This window comes from Aethalodelphis obliquidens, unplaced genomic scaffold (assembly GCF_003676395.1).
Source record: "Aethalodelphis obliquidens isolate GAN/ISIS:26980383/991018 unplaced genomic scaffold, ASM367639v1 scaffold4, whole genome shotgun sequence".
Taxonomy (NCBI): Eukaryota; Metazoa; Chordata; class Mammalia; order Artiodactyla; family Delphinidae; genus Aethalodelphis; species Aethalodelphis obliquidens.
The window spans coordinates 79,826,968-79,849,200 of NW_020837948.1; the positions used below are offsets into that span (position 1 = coordinate 79,826,968).

The 22,233-nt window shown below is 36.6% G+C and overlaps 1 protein-coding gene across 1 annotated transcript in view; it reads left to right on the forward strand.

The window, feature by feature from the left end:
• Window positions 1-22,233, forward strand: part of HCN1 (hyperpolarization activated cyclic nucleotide gated potassium channel 1) — a 368,665-nt gene that overhangs the window by 250,548 nt on the left and 95,884 nt on the right. The window contains exon 4 of the mRNA XM_027101143.1: window positions 2,466-2,684. Coding sequence (XP_026956944.1) covers window positions 2,466-2,684 — 219 coding nt within the window. The remainder of the gene's footprint in view (window positions 1-2,465; window positions 2,685-22,233) is intronic.

Genomic DNA, 22,233 nt, shown 5'->3' on the forward strand with positions numbered 1-22,233 from the left:
AGTGAGAGGCCCGCGTACCGCAAAAAAAAAAAAAAAAAGAAAATACAGGAATAGAATACATAAACAGGCATTATGGATTATATAAAAATCATGAAACTACTTTTGGTTTCTTGTACGACCTGGGCAAGTTATAGGAAATGTCAGAGGAAATATTAAAATATCATTGCATACATTTACATTTAACATTAAATTCAGTATAAAAGCAGTGTGGGGCTTCCCTGGTGGCGCAGTGGTTGAGAATCTGCCTGCCAATGCAGGGGACACGGGTTCGAGCCCTGGTCTGGGAAGACCCAAATGCCGCGGAGCAACTGGGCCCGTGAGCCACAACTACTGAGCCTGCGCATCTGGAGCCTGTCCTCCGCAACAAGAGAGGCCGCGACAGTCAGAGGCACGCGCACCGCGATGAAGAGTGGCCCCCGCTTGCCACAACTAGAGAAAGCCCTTGCACAGAACGAAGACCCAACACAGCCAAAATAAATAAATAAATAAAAATAAAAGCAGTGTAAAGCTTCTTTGTTGTGATGGAATTGTTCTGTACGTTGACGGTGATGATGAATACAGGAACCTACACATAATAGAATTGCATAAAACTAAATACACAAATGAGTACACATTTAGTGAAATATGAATGAGATCAGTGGATTGTATCCATGTCAATTTCCTGTTGTAACATTGCACTATAGTTTGCAAGATGTCACCATTCAGGGAAACTGATGAAGGGTACGTGAGATATTTCTCTATTATTTCTTACAATTTCCATGTTAATCTATAGTTATTTTAAAATAAAAACTGTAATTTAAAAAATCACATTCAGTTTCATAAATGTGATTTATATGAAGAGTTAATCCTAATTAAAAATTATTCCATGAGAATTATCAGCTCCAAATGTACTAAAATGTATACATTAAAATAATTTATCGGAGCTTCCCTGGTGGTGCAGTGGTTGAGAGTCCGCCTGCTGATGCAGGGGACACGGGTTCGTGCCCCGGTCTGGGAAGATCCCACATGCCGCGGAGCGGCTGGGCCCGTGAGCCAGGACCGCTGAGCCTGCGCGTCCGGAGCCTGTGCTCCGCAACGGGAGAGGCCACAACAGTGAGAGGCCCGCATACCGCAAAAAAATAATAATAATAATTTATCAAAAATTTATCCTAATGTCCCAGGCTATAAAATACTCTTAATAGTTCCAGTAACAGTTGCATCAACAGAAAGATCTTCCTCAAAATTAAAAATGTATCAGAAATTATTTGTGATCTTGCATTAGCCAAAAGCAACATGTCATTTTCAATTTTATCATTGAAGATGAAATTATTAATTGTATGAGTTTTGATGACCTAAGGAATGAATTTGTCAGAAAATTACGCCAGAAAAATTGTATGATCAATCAAGATATCACAGTAGTATAGTATTACTTGTATTTTATATAATTATGACAGCAATATTTCACTTTTTGAAATGTGTAAATTTGTGTTGTTACTCAACTAGCACTATTTTCCTAAGTTTTATAAGTAATAAAATGTTTTAAGGAAAAGTCTTTATATATTATTATCTTTAACAGTATCCTTTTTCCCTACATTTTGCACTAAAGCGCTTCAGATTTTTATTTTGCACTGAGTCTCATAAATTATGTACATCCTGGACTAGGGAGTTTGAGACAAATTGATCAAAAAAGTCCTTTAAATTTTATCAGACACTATATAAAACATATTGAACAGCTTATTTTTGTAGAATTGAGCTTAGAATAAAGTTTTGAAATGACATCAGAAATTGCATCTAATAACTAATCTCTGAAGTCAGGTTTTTTTTTTCAGTGTCTGCCAAGATATTATTTTGCTTATGTTATTCTATTTTATTTTATTATTTTATAGAAAGCCAACAAGATTCATCCATCAACAACCCTGACATTTGAATTTCAATAAACATTACTCACATTACTCAGAGAAGGCTTCAAGGAAGTCTTTTCATTTATCAGATCTTTATTTCCAAATTATGTTTATTTTTCATTTAAGACATATAGGACTAGGGACTACACAAGTCTACCATTTGGACTTTCAAAATCTAACATCATGGTTTTGATAAAAATTCCTATACTTAGGCCTATCTGCTTCACATCTATCTGCAGCATTTCTCAGCTTGCAAATATATTGCTAGAGAATGACCAGATTTCCTGGAAACTTTAAAATGAGCTAATCAGCATTCATTCATTATCCCAAAAGGAATGTTTAGTTTTTAAAATAACACATCAAAAACTGACTAGGATTGTGTATTATAACAGTAGACTATTTCTATTTCATTTTTCTGGGTAAGCGTTGAAAAACATCGTCATGTGATTAGCTACTGGGGAGAAGTACCTGTGTAAATGCTCCATTACAAGAATGTTGTAATGCTTCTGTGTACGGGTCATACTTTCTCATGGTTTTTCTTCTGCTATCCTAATGGTTCAGTCTACTTCCTCTTTTCTGTTGCAGAATGACTCTTGGGGAAAGCAGTATTCATACGCACTCTTCAAAGCGATGAGTCACATGCTGTGCATCGGGTACGGAGCCCAGGCCCCAGTGAGCATGTCTGACCTCTGGATCACCATGCTGAGCATGATCGTGGGAGCTACCTGCTACGCCATGTTTGTTGGCCACGCCACAGCTCTAATCCAGTCTTTGGATTCTTCAAGGCGGCAATATCAAGAGAAGGTAATTTGTTTTATCTCTAATACGTTCAGTCAGCTAGTTTGTAAACTTAATTGTGTTCAGATAACTAAACTATGCCCTCTATCAAAACTACAATGAGATAAAATGTTTAAAGGGGGAAAACACAATCTGTTTCCATATTTTGAAGTGTCTTCAAGGTGGTCCTCGTAGCTTTTGTTTACAATTTCTCTCTTAAATAATACATATTTTTTTAAAAAATCTGAATTTTCATTCACAGAAAAAAATAGTTACCTGTTTCAAAATGTATGAAACTAATTTAAGGTATTATCATTGTTCATGTTCTATAATTTTTCAACAGTTAAGATAATATAAAGACTTTTCTTATACAGTTAGAAAAATATGTTGTTAGCTGATTAAATGCAGACAGGCAGCCATTGCACGTCTCTCTGTGCCTCTCTGCATGTTACAATCATAATTTATATTAAGTCCATATGCATAGCTGAACATATGTTGCCCTTGTAGCTAGATAAGTCACCACACACCCTCTTTAAAATGCATATTAACAGCTGCTATCATACATTCACATGCACAATATGTTAATTTAAATGATTGGTGCTCTAAACTTTTCTCAGAAGAGAGACAAAAAGTAAATTCGTTCACTGATTTATTCATCAGATTTTTTTAATATGCTGAATTACTTTGGTTGGGACTAGACCTTGGATAATCAGCCAGTACTTATATTCTTCACCAAATATCAGTAACTTTCTGACAGATAAGAATGTGGGGTTTTTTTTGTTGTTTTTTTGTTTTGTTTTGTTTTGTTTTGGTTTTTTTTTTTTTGCGGTACGCGGACCTCTCACTGTTGTGGCCTCTCCCGTTGAGGAGCCCAGGCTCCGGAAGCGCAGGCTCAGCGGCCGTGGCTCACAGGCCCAGCCGCTCCGTGGCATGTGGGATCCTTCCGGACCGGGGCACGAACCTATGTCCCCTGCATCAGCAAGCGGACTCTCAACCACTGCGCCACCAAGGAAGCCCAATAAGAATGTTTCATAACTGAAGGAAGACTTTCTAATGTGGTAGCTCTGTTGAATATGACAGAATATATAATATGCACCTTGCCAAAGAACATATCTGAAAATAATGGTTAAAATAGTTCTAGAATACGTCTCTTGGTGAGTGATAACAGCTTAGACTCATAATTACTCACAAAACAGCCAAAGATCTTTCATTTGTGGCTTTATTTACAGAAGTTTTCAACACTTTAGTCACACAATAGGAAAAAAGGGAACCTAGATACTTTATTTCCCTTGAATTTAATTACGCTGCCACCAACTATTACAGTGAGCAAGCTGATGTTTTATTACTGAAGTAATGAAAAGATGAACCACCAAAATAGCTTCAAGGTTCATTTTAAAATAAAGCCTCCAATTAAACTGCAAAGAACAAAGCACATAGTAAGGGGAAAGAAACTTCATACAACGGTGATTTTTAGTAAAAATTATATGCTCAATAGAATTTGGGCTAAATTTATGGGGATTTGAGATAAGACTACATATATGTTTCTGTTACACTATTTCTTTTTCCCTTTCAATGGATATTGCTTTTCATAAAAATGCTCTTTCCCACTTCCTTTTTACCTACATCATTGCTACATATTTTCTTAAAAATAAACAAATCTTGGGCTTCCCTGGTAGTGCAGTGGTTGAGAGTCCGCCTGCCAATGCAGGGGACATGGGTTCGTGCCCCGGTCCAGGAAGATCCCACATGCCGCCGAGCGGCTGGGCCTGTGAGCCATGGCCGCTGAGCCTGCGCGTCCAGAGCCTGTGCTCCGCAACGGGAGAGGCCGCAACAGTGAGAGGCCCACGTAACGCTAAAAAAATAAAAAATAAAATAAAATAAACACATCTTTAATTTCTAGAATTGTGTTTATTAGCATTGTATTGCCTATTAAGTCAATTCACCATTTTTATGTTCTTAGACCTGCTCTATAAGCCATGTTTAACTTGGCAACCCAATCTATTCAACTATGTAGTCATAAACATTTACATGCAAATATGTTATGATGTTCTTCATAATTCAAGTCATCAAATTCTTGATCTTACAAGTGCTTAATAGAGGGCAAGGATACTGGGGTAACTTTTTGTTACTTTCTGACATTTGAAGCAATTTAGTCAGGAATAGCTGATTAAAGAAATATGATTTTTTTTGGTCTTCAAACCAAGATCTGTCAAGAAGTTTGGTTCTAGAATACCGTTCCCATTTTCTACTCAGCATAATTTAGGTCTTAAAGACATTGTGTTACTTTTTTAAATGTATACTTTCATGAACAATAAATGTCTTATTTTCAATTCAGTCTTATAGAATTGTTCTGCATAATGTATGATTGGCTTGCAGCTTCCTTTGTGATTTGGCCACTTTGGGTTTTTTTTAGATAAACTACTCATAACACAGAATTCACCAGTAACTGTTTTAAAGTGTACAGTTCAATGGTGTTCAGTCCATTCATAATGTTGTGCAACCAGCACCACTATCTAGTTGTAAGACACTTTCATCCTTTAAGCATTAAGCAGTCACTCCCCATTTTCCCCTCCCCCATCCCAAGGCAACTACTAGTCTGCTTTCTTTCTATTGATTTCCCTATTCTATATACTTCATATAAATACAATCATATAATATGTGACCTTTTAAAATATTTTTGCGGCTCATCCAGTTTGTATCATGTATCAGTGCTTCATTCCTTTTTACGGCTGATTAATGTTCCATTAATTAGTTAGTTAATGTTTTGTTTATCCATTTATGAGTTGATGGATTTTGAGTTGTTTCTACCTTTGGCTACTGTGAATAGTGCTGCTGTTAATATTCGTGTACAAATAGTGATACTACTTTCACTGCCGTGTATCCAGTAACATATTTTTGATGCAAAAGAAGTGAGCTGTAACCAATAGCTATTATAGTAGCCTTTCAGAATGTTTTGATCTTCAACCACCTAATCTGGCTCCAGAATTCATTCCTCTCCATCACTTACCATATTCTTTGTCTCAGGTGAACATATTTTTAAGTCTAGTCTGCTACAAGTCACCTAGTCCACTATTTTAGTTTAGAATCTCAGAGTCATTTAATTCTTCCTTCCCAGGGAACATCTCTTCAATCTGGATCCCCCAAGTTTAAGTAGTTCTATCATCCCGAGCAGTAGAATAAGGTCCTCTGATTATGAGATCCTAATCTACACAATATACCAATGCTGATAATCTGACAGGGTTATACTGTCGATCATCCTCATTGTTATTACTTTCTCTCTTGACCAAAACAATGTGTGATGATCTTTATATTGTCACATTGCAGGTTAAACTTGGACTTGAAGCACATAGTATGCTGCTCATTTCATGAGCTATCATATTTTGTATTCTTTTACATTTCAGACAGCTCTGTTTCCCCCTTCTCTTAGGTATAGACTTTATGGTGTAAAATGCATAGTATTTAAAACGTGCCTCCCCTGATGCTCTGCTCTGGATTACCAGCAGTCTGCATAGTTTCTGTTACTGGTTACTGAACAAGCTCAACTTTGAAATATCCAAACACAGTGGTTTGGTTTGGTTTTGTTATTTTTATCTCCAGTTACTGTTTTTATTTAGTGAGGTTCATCTTTCCTGGGCAAATTAAATCTTTCCGCATCCCCACCCAGGACTTTGTAGGGCTGGAAGAGCCAGGAGTGAGAAAGCTGGGCTTGCCCTGTAGGCTCACTTCTCTCTTCTTAAGCCTACTAGGAGATGCTGTTATGTCTTCTCATCAAGGTGGAAGATAGCAGTGAGGAGGAAAGGGAAGGGAAGAGGCAGTTTGGATGCACCTGCTAGAGCTGTTAAACTAGTGTCCCTGGGTGGGTCTGGCAGATAAGTAAAACTGGCACTTTCTTTGAGAGATCCTTTGGGCATTTTAGGTGAGCCCCCTGAGTCCCTGCACTTCCCTAGAAGAGGCCCTGAGAATTTGGCAGTCATCTGCAGCCTCTTTCTGCTGAGGGCTCCTTGCTCTGCCAGTGGGCACTCTTGGACGGGACCGAAGATGTAATGCTGGCCCTCCTATATCACTCAGGTCTGGTCCACAGAGAAGCCCTCATGCATCCCTCTCTTAGCCCATCTCTCAGCACTGCTGCCTCCTCCACCAAAGCAATGAGGAGCCTGTGTCTAGCCTTCTTCAGTTCCTTGGCAGGAGTCAGGCCCCAGTGTCCACAGGCTATTTACATGTTTTTGGTGATCAGACCCCAGACTCACGTCTCTCAACTAGTGAACTTACTTCAAAAATCCCCAAGTGATTTTCTTGAAGCTCCCCCAACAGGTCAAGTGTTAGAAGATAGCCTCCCCTGTCCCAAAGCAGGCTGGGAAAGGGACTCAGAGAAGAGCAATCATTCTCCTCAAAGAAATCGGTTCCCTATCGTCAGGAAAATTCTCACTCTACTCTCTGACCTCTGTAGACCTGCAGAAGTCTTGATCCTTGGATCATCGTTTACGATTGTAAATCCATGTAGGAGAGAGGAGCCTCAGAATATCTACCAGATATTCTGATATCGCAGATGAGCAGTTCAGTGAACATGAGGAAGGAAGAGTAAGTCCTAGTCTAGCAGCTTTTTAGACCTTTTTTTAAATCTCAGCTCTTCTCAAAGCCTCTTCCACAGATAATGGAAATAAATCATAAACATACACATATGTATACATATATACTACACATGTATATATATGGTTTATTGTTGAATTACGTATATAATTGTTTCCTGGTCAACTGAATTTGGAAATGTTGATTGAAACAATGAATTGAAAAGGTTTTTTGCTATAAGTTTGTGTGCCCTGAGCATTGAACATTTTGTCTCTTCCCTCTATGCCAAACCCCCATGTATTTTTTTTTTTTTTTTGCGGTACGCGGGCCTCTCACTGTTGTGGCCTCTCCCGTTGCGGAGCACAGGCTCCAGACGCGCAGGCTCAGCGGCCATGGCTCACGGGCCTAGCCGCTCCACGGCATGTGGGATCCTCCCAGACCGGGGCACAAACCCGTGTCCCCTGCATTGGCAGGCAGACTCTCAACCACTGCGCCACCAGGGAAGCCCCCCTCCCATGTATTTTAAGTGATTAATGTACACTTTGGGAAACACCTATCTAGACATACTGCTCACAGTGACCATTCCTTTTTTTTAAACTGACCTTGGGTAGTTACTACCTTCTCTAGATATATCCACAGTTCATCTAGTCTTGAAATGAAACTGCTTTAGATCACTGTGTCTTTATACTGTTGTATCTTAGTCCTTACACTTGGGCACCCCTGGGAAGCCTACTATTGTATCTAAACTTGACAGTCTCTTTCCTGTCAAATAATTATAGTAATAGCAGCTTTTAGGTGTGCAATTTTCCTTCTGTAATAAGCAAGAATTTTAACACAGAACACATTATGAATTTAGAGTAAGAAGTTTTCAACTCACCTTGGTGTACCTGATGTACATGAATGATTTTTAGTGTGAAATTTAAACATGAAAAATATTTAATTGTATGAGGAAATTATCAAATTGAAATAACTTTATACACTGAATAGCTTCTGAATCCAGGAAGCAGAGTGTATATAAACCTAAGGCAGGTGCAGGAATGATTTGTTTAAATAGACTGTGCTTTCTAGTGATAGAGCACAAGGCAGTGAGCCAGTGCTGCCCTGGGCTTCAAATATTGATTATGTTGCCTAAAATTGTAAAAACTACTGATTCTTCATTTAATAATGATAAGAAATTGAAATTCTAAATTTATCCAAATGGACAAAATTTTATCATGTTTGCAAGTGTTTATATGATGTCCATTAAAATCCCTTTGGAATAAGGAGGTACCGTTTATGTAAGTAGTCTCTCAACCATACAGGTGAGTTATATGTAATCCTGCATGAACCATATTGAATTATACAATTTTATGTAATCATATGAAAAACACTATATCCTAAACCAAGTCAGTTCAGACAAATATTATTTCCTTGGTTTTAATTCATAATCCATAGATACTTATTCTTTCCTTGTAAATGAAGGACTATAGTCAGGACTGCCACATAAATTTCATATTCCCCAGAAATATTTTTAATCAGTCTAATCTTCCAAATTTGTATAAGGCAAGGTTATGACCAGAGACAAAAGGCTGGACACTAAGACCTGCTCTCATTTTCAAGCTACTTAAATCTCATTTGCAAGAAAGCAAATTTCAGGTCATTTAAAATAAAGTGATTATGGATAATATATATACTTTCATGGTAATATGCCCTTCAAAAAGAATTTGGTTGGAGGAGGAATGATGCCAAACCAACTTTTAAACTCTTATGGATCTCACGGCCAAATCTCTCTTCCAGCCACATAATTATTGTTCTCGCAACAAACCAAATGATTCTGACCTGCCTCCAGAACCTTTCATCCTCCCTCCTTACATACTTTAATCCCTTTTAGTGTTTACACAGGTTCTGCCCTTCCCTTTGGAAGACTGTGACACCTTCCCTGATTATCCCAAGCTATAATAATCTGTTTATTGTGTACATTCTATATGTTCAGAGGGAATATAACACCATGATGGGAAGACCTGTGTCTTTGTAATTGTGTATTTCAGCCACACACATAGAAGCCTCAGTGCTGTGATGCTCAGAGGGGACAGTGAGGATTAAGAATATTTGCAGGTGTCCAAACTTTTTTTTTTTTTTTTTTTTTTTGCGGTACTCTCACCGTTGTGGCCTCTCCCGTTGCGGAGCACAGGCTCCGGACGCTCAGGCTCAGCGGCCATGGCTCACGGGCCCAGCCGCTCCACGGCATGTGGGATCTTCCCGGACCGCGGCAGACTCTCAACCACTGCGCCACCAGGGAAGCCCACTGAGTGCATTCTTAGTGGGAAGAGGTGGCTCTAAAATCAATGTGCATTCAGCAAAATGTTTCATGGGTTTTCTTCATTATTAGTAAATGCCTTCTTCCTTCCTTTACAAATGAGAATGCCATAAGCAAAACTCCCACATGGTTCCTTAATTAGTTGGAAAGATTTCCAATTCGGCTATACTATATACTTTTGCTTCCCAGGAGCTGAACTTTACATACTCTGGTATGTTAAACTGGTAGTACTGCCAAACATTCTCAGGCCAGGGCAACCCTCAGACTGGGAATATCTGGGAGATTTTCTCATAGAAAAATAGCAGTGCCATAACCCTTGGGTTAACTTCATGTGGCCACTTGGGCTGCTAACAAATTGGGCTCCTGGCAGAATAATACTTTATGTGATCAGCTGGGAAAAGTGTTAGTACATTAACTGAGTACTGTTATAGAGATAGGTACAAGTAAAGATAGAGAGCTTGAGGCTGTTAATTTAACCAAGGAGAAAAACAGAATTTTGCCTATTGTAAATCTCTTTTACTAATGATTTTCAATCTTTGTATTTTAATATATCCCAGTGGTATCCCTTTCACTCGGTGATACTTTCCGTACCAAAACTCAGTGGTATATGCTGAAATTTCCTGCGTCTTTGTTGTGGGTATTCATGGTTTCAGGACTGTATGAGTTGCTAAAGATTTGTCCTCACCAATCCTTCTTTAGTTCTTTGCAGTTTACATTTATCATTGACGGCACATCTGATACCTGTTTCTAATGGCTCTAAAGTAGAGTTGTATTTTCTACTATTTTCTTTTATTGGTTGATGTATGGATATAATTTTTTAGAAATGTTTGAATTTTCATTTGAACGTCCTCCTTGAAGTTCTTTTTCAAGTGTTTTGCTGTATTGTATTTGTGTCCCTTATATGTCATAAGACATAAATACACTATTAAGCACTTTTACAGGGCAAAGCTTGTCACCAGGGATCCACTAATCTGACAAAAACCCGCAATGGACAAGAATCACTTCATGTACTTGAATTTGTTTAGTTAGATCACTGGGATCCATTGGAAATGGACCTTGAAGAATGTAGAGGAAATCAACAGGCAGAGATGATCACCACTGGAGAAATGCCCCAGAAAAGAGCCCTAATTGTGAGAAGATTCTTGGCTGACAGGAACAAAATGTGCAAAGGCCCAGAGGTGGCCATGTGTGGGGAATATTGAATTGTCTAGTTTGAGTGAAGTGAAAACTACCTTGCTGGGCAAAGTGTGAAATTAGTTTAGGTTATGGTCTACCTAAGAATAGTTTTCAATGCTGGAGGGATGAGACTGTGCGTTGGGAAAAGGATAACCCTTGCAAAATTTTAGCAATGGGAGGTAGTCATTGAAATTGTCTTTTAAGAAAGTAAATCACAGTCGTGCATGAAATATGGTGTACTCCTAACCTAGATTGTAAGGGTCCAAAAGCAAATAGATCACTTCATAAATGCTTACTGATAGAATCATTAGCACAAATATATTAACAGAACAAGAATGCCAGCCTTTTAAGTAGATAGGGACACTCTGATCAATAAAACTGCTGGAAACAACAGTCTTTTATAAAGAAGTAGGATCCGACTAGTCTTTGGGGTTAAGATGTCATGTGAGTTGAGTCTCAAGTAATCCACTTTTTATCCATTTGATGTGTATTTATTGAATGCTTACTACGTGTCAGGCCTGGTACAGGATGCTACGCATACAAAGTGAGCAAACAGATATGGTACCTTCTCTCATGATGATTCCTGTAGTACAGTAGGGGTGAGGGAGGGGCATGACACAGTAACAAGGTTCACAGAAAGCAATAAATTATAAAAATTTTGAAGTGCTAAGAAGGGAAATGTGAAGGTCTGCTAAGAAGGGAAATGTGAAGGTCTGACTTGATTCATATGGGATGTGGTGGGAGTGGGAGAGAAGAAAAATTGATATTTAGGAAGAGACCTGAAGAATGAATAGAGGTAAGATAGTGAAGTAAACAGCAATGGGAAAAAGCACTGAGTGTGAAAAAGCTTGCCGTGATTCAGGAACAGACAAAAGGAAAGTGTGACCAGAGCACAGAGATAAGCGAAATGGCTCTGGATGAGACTGGAGAGACTGACATGGGTCAGGGTGGACGGCACCTCACAGGCCTACTTAGCCATGTTGTATTTTAGCCTAAATGCTATGAGAGTCTACTAAGAATTTGAAGCCGAAGAGTGGTACAATTAGATTAGATTTTTTTAAAAGACTGTTCAGTCAACAGTGTGCCTAATAGATTAAAGTATAGCAAAGATAGCCTAGGACTCCTTGTCATTACGTAAAGGGGCCAGCGCTAGGATTGGTGGAAATATTAAATTGGGTGGAAATATGAAGCAGGCCATTCCACATTGAATAAATAGTACTCAGGGCAAATGCTGAGTTGCTATAAGAAGAAGATCCAACAAGTCAGTGCCCTAAAGAACTGCATAATTTTGCTAATAAACTCTGCATGATGAGAGGCCAGGTCAGTGGGATGACACTGCTCCAGGTGGTCATTTTCAGAACAGATTCTTCCAAGTTGTTCCTCTATTATCACCTGGAACCATATTTTCTAACATTTTATATGAATTATCATTACCTGGAGAGCCTGTTGAAGCAGATTTGTGGACCCCACTTCCAGAGTTTCTGATTCATTAGGCCTAGGGTAGGGCCTGAGAATTTTTATTTCCAACAATATCTCAGGTGCTGCTACTGGTCCAGAGACCACCTTTTGAGAACCACTTCCCTAGGGTATTGTTCTTGTCTGCACGTTTGAAGCTATGCTTCAGACATGTCTGCCTTCTAGCTCATGACAAGAGGAAGGAGAGAGATACACATCACTTCTACTCACATTCCGTTGATGAGAACTTACCTATACCTGTTGATACTCAAGGAGGCTGAGAAATTTAATCTAGCTGGGCAACTTTGTGACCAACTAACTAGCAACTCTATACAATATAGAAGAGACAGAGAATGGATTTGGTGTAAAACTGGTGGCCTCTGCCACAGATACTAGAGTGAAAATGAGTCAGGAAAATGCTTGGGATTTTCTAGGAAGCATACATTTTGGATGGGTTATAGCATACTTGAAAAACAATAGTAGATACAAGACCTAAAGCCATTTGTACCGGTTTGGTAAGTAATGGAGAGCCATTGAGATTTTGAATATATCCTGACTCTGCAAGAAGAAAGATGATAGAGAATGGGGAGATATATGGAACAAGAGATGATAGAATAAAATGGAAGAAAGGATTTATGTCTTCCATTAAGCCATCTGTTAGTAAAATTGAAATGGGTTATCTAGAATGCTTCTAATGCACTGTGTCTTATCTACCAGGGGTAATGAAGTGTCCTTAAATAAAACATTAGTGAGATGTATATTCTTTATTAAAAAAGATATTACTGTTAAAAAAATCTATTATATCAAAATCTTAGGTACCAATAATTTTATCTTCCCTTGCTTTTCAGTTGTGATCTGATCATACTGAATCACCACTGTGGATTTTTTTCTGTCATTTTCAATGAAAAACAATTCATATAAAACAGAATTACACCAGATGTGTCATAAAATAGCATTCACTATTCACTATCTGAAGTAGGATTTTTTTTTCTGAAGATTATATGAAATGAAATAAGAACTCATGAATTTAGAACTGAGTATATTGATAGTCTGAACTTGAAATACAAATTTAGAACTTTGATATACAAATGAAGCAAGTATAAACCTCTGTGATGCAAAATATTTTCAACTTTTTTTGGACTATAGCAATATTTTACTTAAACAATATTTTACTTAAATGCAATATTTAACAATAACAAAATACAATATGATTATTGTGTTTATTATTATCCTATTGGTAACAATAACAAAATAACAATAACACAAATTTAATTAAAGTGTACCTTCTTTTATCAATTGAATATATAATGATAGGATAATGACCATTATCAGGTGATAATTTGACATAACGTAATTCAGATGATAGTATAAGATAGATGATTATATTCCACATTCGCTACTTAAGCTTTGCCAAGTGAAATTATCTTAGAATAGTATACTCATTTTAAAAGATTTCTTGCTGTCCTCCTACTTTCACCTACTTTCACCAAGTTATTATTAAAATTAATGAACTAAAATTTTGAAAGTTATTCAAGCAGTTGGGGAAAAGCCACTATTGAAATACCTAGCATTAGTATATTTAATGAAAAGTGATCTTCAACTTTAGTATTGTAGTCCAAGATGTCTAATAAATGATGAAAATAGATTATTTCAACTTTTTCCCCAACGAGAACATAAAGTACTGAGTTTCATTTTAATGTTATGATTTCTTCTTTTATTTCCTGGTAGTGGGCTGATCATTAGAGCACCAAATTTTTTTTCAGTTATTAACAGAACTAACTTACTTGGAGCTCAAGTTGCTAGTAATCATGACTTCCTGTATTAAGCTCCACACCTGAATTTAGTGGAAAAGCAACACCTTAGAAGTAGATGCAGAGCTGCTAAAGGTAGGTGCATAGAGAGGAATGGGGGAAAGAATCTATAAGCAAGAGCAGGAACAGGAAAATGATAAAAACCATGTTCAGCAACTAAGCCAGCCCTGTGGCACAATGCAGTGTAAGACCGCACCTTGCCTCTCTGTGAGGGTAGCTTTCAACTGGTTTAGATCAGGCTCTGGCTGGAGGACTCCCATCCCGCATCTGGGCTCCACCAAATTTTGATCAATTTATAAAATGTGTATTACAAAGAGAGTTCCCTCTGTTTGGCTGGCATCTGGCAGGCAGATTGTAAAGCTCAGCTGGTTCTACAGACATGAGAATTTGGGGTCACAGGTGCTATTAGAGGTGAGGAAGTTCCAAATCACACAATGGCAGTGCCCAGAAAATAAGGCACAGTTTATGCTGCTCCCAACAGCCATGAACATCCTCAGACAGCCACATGGGACACAAGGGGAAGAAGGTAATTGTGGAATTTTGTTTTCCAGTTTGCCCAACCTTACTTTTTATTTTTAATTGTATTTGCCATTTAATTCCTCCAGATTTTTCAGCCAAAATCTTTAGTACTTAAAAACAAACCAGGGAATTCCCTAGTGGTGCAGTGGTTAAGAATCCGCCTGCCAGTGCAGGTGACATGGGTTCGAGCCCTGACCCAGGAAGATCCCACATGCCACAGAGCAACTAAGCCTGTGTGCCACAACTACTGAGCCTGTGCTCTAGAGCCCGTGAGCCACAACTACTGAGCCTGCATGCCTAAAGCCCATGCTCCGCAACAAGAGAAGCCACTGCAATGAGAAGCCCGCTCACCACAACGAAGAGTAGCCCCCGCTCGATGCAACTAGAGAAAGCCTGCGCACAGCAACAAAGACCCAACATAGCCAAAAATAAATAAATACATTTAAAAAAACCCAAATCAGAAATTCTACAAACAAACAAACAGAAAAACACCTGAAGACACTTTTTTAAAGGCAGCAAACATTACTTAAAATGTCAGGAAAATTTACAATTGATATGAAGAATGATTATTCTGAAATATGTTTAAATGTTTTTAAAGGGTAAAGGGGTAAAAGCCTGAATTGTCTGGAAGTTTTCTTTATTGGAACATTGTTCCCTGATTGAATGACTCATTCTTCCCATCTTCTTGGCAATAATATTTTAGCGTTCTAGTCATACAAGCTCCAGGAAGTTGTATGTTGGAGAAATCACAAAATTTAAGAAATTAGATTTACAAATCAATTCTCTCTTCTTTTTAGAAATGAGTCAGATGACTAGATTCCAAACTTTAAAACATTAATAAAGTATTTATGCAGTCACAGTGATAATCCCTTCTATTAGCAATATGAAAAATCTAGCATAAAGAATGCTATATCACCATATTTTATAAACATATTATAAAATAACATGCCCTTTTCATCTCGGATTTAGATATTAATAGCTGGAAGCTGAATCTACACAATTCTAAAGAATCATAACAAAGAAAATAGTATTCTGAGAATGAGTGTACAATGGGGCTCATCAGTGTTACAACATATCTATAAGGAGTTTTAAAAAATTAATAAACCGAAACCTTAATTAAATAGAGTTGGGAGACCAGAGGTGGTACCTCTGACACCCCACAGCAGTAACAGAGTCCAACAGGAAGAAGAAAGACTACTCTTCTTTCCTGGGAAGGTCTCAGCCATGAAAAGCATGGACTTTTTGTTTAGCCCTCACGACTTCCTCTTCCCCTCTATAAAAGACTTCTCCTCCCCTTGCTGTGCAGGGGCTTGCACGTGGCTCGCCCTGGTTGCAGACCCCAAATTGCAATTCTCTGCTGATCCTGAATATACCCATCTTTCCTGGAGAAATACCTGGCAGTCTATTTATTTCTGATCAACAGGACATATCTGCATTTTTAAATCGCTAGATTATCATCCAGATCGTTAATACTATCTAGACAACATTAACATAAACATTTTCTTAGCTTAAAAGCTGTTTAGTAGAGTTCTTTGGTTTTAACTGGAAAGAAGGAAGATATTCCTATTTAGATATCTTTATTATGATTTTACTCTCAATCAGTTCACATTTTAGAGATAAGGTTGAGATCCAGAGAGGTTAAATTACATTTCACATTCACACATCTAACTAGCAGAGTGGCAAATGGACAAAACATCATTCTTATTTTTCAATCCACTGTGCTTTGGAGGGGTGCATAGGTAACTAAAGAGGATAAAATTTTCAGAAGCACTTTGCAGGACAGCCTTTGAGCTTTTCTTTCAGCCTCCAAAAACAGACCATAACATCCAAAGACGACCATACTGTGAGCTGAAATTACTATTCTAAGATTGTAGCATTTATATAAACAATTTTTTTGAAAAAAGCAGAGATGCTTAGGTCAAACATTTGATAAGCAGATTAATTACATCCTTCCTTGGTTGAGCCCTTGTGTTTGGTGAACTAGAGTGTAAGTGGGCATTGTATCAAGATATAAATAACTTTTCACTTAAAAAAATTATTTTGCCAGTGCAGTCAGCTTTATAAACAGTGAATTTACACTTTAGAAAATCGATTTTGTGGTTTTTATTGACGATAAAATAGTATCCCACAGATTTCATATGTTCCAAAGTTTTTCTTTGGCCCAATTTGATGTAATATACACATTCAGATGCCTATGAGGGTTATTAATATCTTATTACATTTGTCAATAAAATTTATACACAAACCTTGCGTTTATCTAAAAGAAGACGTACTTGGCGTTACAAGCAGCTTTACAAAAACCCTAAGTGCTATATAGAGATTAAAAAGGGAAACAGTGCATGCTGTGGCTGTTAAGCATTTATCATTAGAATCTCCCAACAAACCTGTAGAGAAGTTACTTTTCTTTTTTAATGGTTGGAGAAACAGTGGTAGAAATGGATTACAAAACTTATCTCAGGACACAGAACATTTCACTGTTTTAGAATATAAATTAGTAAGTCAATTCCATGGGTTTTGCTAGCAACTTAGTACATGTTTCTCAGATATTGTATAAGCTGATTTTTTTTCTGGCTAAGTCTATGGAAATATTACTGTAGTTAGTATTTTATTATTTTATTTTTTACTATTAAAGTGTTGCTAAAATATTAAGTATTTTGACATTAGCTGGAAATAATCCATTATTTTAAATGAGTGAAAATTAATAGTTTTTTTTTTTAATTTCCTCATGGAATTTGAAACTTAGTTGTAGATTTTGAAATTATGTACTCATGTTTTAAAATAATAATGGTTTGTTTTTCCAGGAAAATTAGTCCAAAATTTTACAATAATTTAAAAGAAGACATACATACAGACATACATAGTGACATTAGACATACAAAAGGTATCACGGCATAGTAATCTGTAACAAATTACTAGAATTTTTGAGTGATAATGTTGACCCTGACATTTCCACAGTGATAGAAAGCCCACCCTATGATCTATTGTTTCTGTAGAAATTTATCTGAAATTCTTACATTATAGATTAGATTCCTGTGAGTTCTAAAATTTTCTCTTAAGATTTTTCAGAAAAAAATATTAAATTATCTTCAAAGGTATCGTTTTATGAGGAATGTACCTTATTAATAAGCTATCTTATTTTTTGCATCTTAATAATCCTACACTTGTTAAGATTCTTATATAAACTAATTTTAAGAAATTGTGTAAGGAATCTCACTTTGTTCCCTTGGAAAGAGCTTTGCAACATCATAACAATTCTTTCCTAAAGGAAACACTGTATGATTCAGTGTAGCTGAAGATAACTGCTAATAATTACTGTGCTCACAGCACACTTACCTTGACTGTGCCATTTTCCCTAGAAAAGAAATAACATTTAATCGTTTCTAGTTTTACAAAGAGTAAGGAAATTAACCTCAATTTGAACAAGCAAAAGGATGTCTTAATCTCTTAGTCCCAGAAATCTTCCTGTGTTGTTTTTTTGTTTGTTTGTTTGTTTTGCGGTACGTGGGCCTCTCACTGTTGTGGCCTCTCCCGTTGCGGAGCACAGGCTCTGGACGCGCAGGCTCAGCGGCCATGGCTCACGGGCCCAGCCGCTCCGTGGCATGTGGGATCTTCCCAGACCGGGGCACATACCCGTGTCCCCTGCATCGGCAGGCGGACTCTCAACCACTGCGCCACCAGGGAAGCCCCGTGTTGTAAATAACAAAAAGATTTCCTTACGATCATCTGACTCCAAAATATAATATTAATATATCTGTAGTAATGTAAAAGGAGGTACCGGTCTTGCAAGGCCACACGATGTACAAGGAACTCATAAGTGTCTTACCAGGCATTAGAGCCATGAAATATTACACTCTTTAGTTTTTCCTTTTGTGTGTGTGGTAAAACATACATAACATAAAGTTGACCATTTTAACCATATTTTTCTATTCACGTGTTATAAACATATTTAATAATCCAGGAGTCAGCAATTTAGAACGTTAATGTCTTCATAATATCACCCCCAATGTAACTTAATTTCTTCCAGAATGTCTTCTTGGCATGTCCTAGATGTCCATAATATATGCAGAAAATAATGAATTCATACACCTCAACTTGTTTGAGTTCTTTTTCACTTGATAATATATCTATATATATTTCCATATATGTCCTTTTAAAATGTTTTTCTTTTTTCTTTTTTTAATACTTTACTTTTTGATTTTTTAAATTTACGGAGTAATAGTCAGCAATAAAAAGAGATAGACTATTGATTCATGCAATAACATGTGTGGATCTCAAAGACATTATGCTGAGTAAAAGAGCCAGACTTAAAAGTTTTTATTCCATCGTCATAACACTTAACATGAGATCTACCCTCTTCACAAATGTTTAAGTATACAAAATATTGTTGACTATAGATACAATGTTGTACAGCAGATCTCCAGAGCTTATTCATCTAGTTTAACTGAAACTTTATGGCTATTGATTAGTAACTTCCCTTTTCCTCCTCCCTTCAGCCCCTGGAAACCACCTTTCTTTTCTCTGATTCTGTGAATTTGATTATTTTATATGCTTCATAAAACTGGAATCATGGAGTTTTTGTCTTTCTGTGACTAGCTTGTTTAAATTAGCATTATGTCTTAAAGATTCATCCATGTTCTAGCATATTGCAGAATTTCCTTCTTTTTTAAGGCTGCATAGTGTTCCATTGTATGTATATACCACATTTTTATATCCATCCATCTGTTGAGGGACATTCATGCTGTTTCCATCTCTTGGCTATTGTGAATAGTGATACAATAATATAGAAGAGCTAATATCTCTTCCAAATCTTGATTTCAGTCCTTTCAGATAAATACCCAGAAGTGGGATTGCTGGATCATATGGTAGTTTTACTTTTAAATTTTTGAAGAACTTCCATATTGTTTTCCATAGGGGCTGCACCATTTTGAATTAACACCAACAGGATGCAAGTGTTCTAATTTATCCACTCTTTTGGTTTTTGTTTTGCTTTGTTTGTTTTTGGTAATAGTCATCCTAACAGGTGTGAGGTGATATCTCATTGAGATTTTGATTTGCATTTCCCTGGTGATTAGTGACTTCAAACAGTTTCTCATATACCTCTTGGCCATTTGTATTTCTTCTTTGGAGAATTGTCTATTCAAGCCCTTAGCCCATTTTTCAACTGAGTTATTAGGTTTTTTGTTTGGTTTGTGTGTGTGTGTGGCGGGGTGGGGGGTGGTTGTTGTTTTGTTTTGTTTACTATTGAGTTGTAGGAGTCCCTTGTAAATCTACCTCACTCCTTTTTTTATTAATCGTGGTATGCAACCATCGCCACTGTACATTTCCAGGAAGTTTTAATCATCCCAAACAGAAGCTCTATACCCATTAAACAATAACTCCCATCCTTCCTTTTTATTTTTACTATTAACTTTTAGATTCAGTTATACTTCTGCTTGCTATCAATAGTAGTTGAATAAATTAGTAGATATATCAATAAAAAAATGGAACCTACGATTGTGTTTTATAGTGCCTTAAGGTGCTACCCAAGATCCTTGTTATGCTTTGCAGGGCAATATTTGTTAGTCTAAGCTTTCTTCATAGATCTTATATAGATTTATGGTAATCATGATTTTTTTATTTTATTTCCTTGAGAAGGCAAGTAAAAATATAGGGACTTTTTATAAAATATTCATGGCAACAAAGAAATACCATGTTACTGTGGATTAATTATAAAGATAAAAGTCTATTTATTTTTGTTATAATATAATTTTAGACTTTATCCAGGAGATTCCATTTCATTTCTAATCAAAATGTAAGGCTATTTTGATTAATCCATCTTTGACTATTGTCTCATAGTTGTTTGAAATTATAAGTATGAAACAAAACCTCATTTTTATCTATTTTGGACTGTTATTTGTTGGCAATTTGTCATCACTGCTTATGTTAAAGAATGAGTTCACTTGAGATATAGAAGCCATAGTTAAGAGACATCTCTAAATTTAACTTGATTTCAAATAATTAATCAAAATTATACATAAAATATTAATGTTTCAAATTTAACTAGAGTTAGGGCTTCTTTCCTCTCAGTCTATTTATGCCATCACAGTATTTTTTTACTGTATTGAACATTCCAGAAAGAGTGATTTTAAATTCTGTTTAATTCCTGGAACACCAAATAAATATGGCATTGGTGCACAGTTACAGCTTAGTCTATTTCTCAAATAAAATGAAAAAAAATTAATCAGATATCTACATAATTTGCCTTTGACCACTGAGATTATCAGTTTAAAGTCTCTTTTCTATCTTAACTCTAGTCAAGATTGATTTATTCCTTTTCAAATGAGACTTGCTTAAAGACTGAAGCCAATTATTGCCTATTATCATTCTTATTGTTGAAATCTTTCCCTCTTATTTCATAGGGATGAATTATTTTTAACTTACAATTTAACAACAAAAATATGAAGGAAAGAGATACACATTTTACTGGTATAATAAAGATTTTATTCTTATAAAATAACTTTAAAGTATTAACCCAGAATCTATTAGCTAGTAACGTTTCTAAATTGGTTCAATAAATGATTAACTTGTATTTGGAAAATATTCAGATAATAAAATAAACATGTTGTATGTGGCTTCAAACACACAAAAATAAAATCATTATAATGTTTTACTTTCAGAAAAAAAAGTGTATGTCTCAGATACACAGTTTAGAGACTGTGTTAGTAAATATTTTCCTAAGTAATGTGCAGATTAAGAAGACCATTTCATAGAAAAGTGTACATCATAGAACAAAAACAAATGCTAGTGATCCAACATTGTAACATTAATCAGTGAATGGATGGATGGATGGATGGACAGACACCAGTTACTTATAGAGCTCCACATGGAGAGAAGAGTAATTACACTCACAGTGAGGGCTGGAGAACATGTTCTGATGTTACCTGGCTCCAGCCTCATCTTCAAGCTCAGGAGGAAACACAAGCTGTTGCACCAAGAGGGAACAATTCTCTACTTCAAGGAACATTTTCTAAATGTCTCTTTATCTGGTGTTGTTAATGAAGTTTGTTCTAGTTTATTAATTATTGTAGTTAACAGGGTTATCTTAGTCTGTTTGGGCTGTTATTAAAAATAATACCATAATGGGGTGGCTTATAAGAAACAGAAATTTACTCCTCATTGCTCTCGAAGTTGGGAAGTTCAAGACCAAGGCACAGGCAGGTTTAATGTTGTATGTGGTCTGCTTTCTGGTTCATAGATGGTACCTTCTTAGCTGTAATCTCACGTGGCGAAAGGGGCAATGGAGCTTCCTTGGGCCATACAAGGGCATTAACCCCATTTATTCATAAGGACTGCATCCTCCCAAAGGCCCCACCTACTAATCACCTTGGGGGGTTAGGTTTCAACATGAATTCTAAGGGGACACAAATATTCAAACCATAGCTAGAGCTTTAAAAATTTGACCCAAGAATTAATCTTTTTCAAAGTACCAAAGAATAATAAAACATTCTGAATAGTATGGTGGCCATGGAGATAACGAAACGGCATTACATTAAGAATTCAGAAACCTGGTTTCATTCCTGACATTTACTGAGTAGTTGTGAAACTTGTATAAATGAATTTGCCATTCTAGGCCTCTTTTCTTCATCTGTGAAATGAGAGGATTGAAAACTATTATCTCTGTGATGCCCTGAGATCTGAGTGTCTCCCTTTGGACTAAATATATGTTAATTTCCCTTGGATGATCCAAAAGGCACTTTAATTGCCTGTTGGGTCA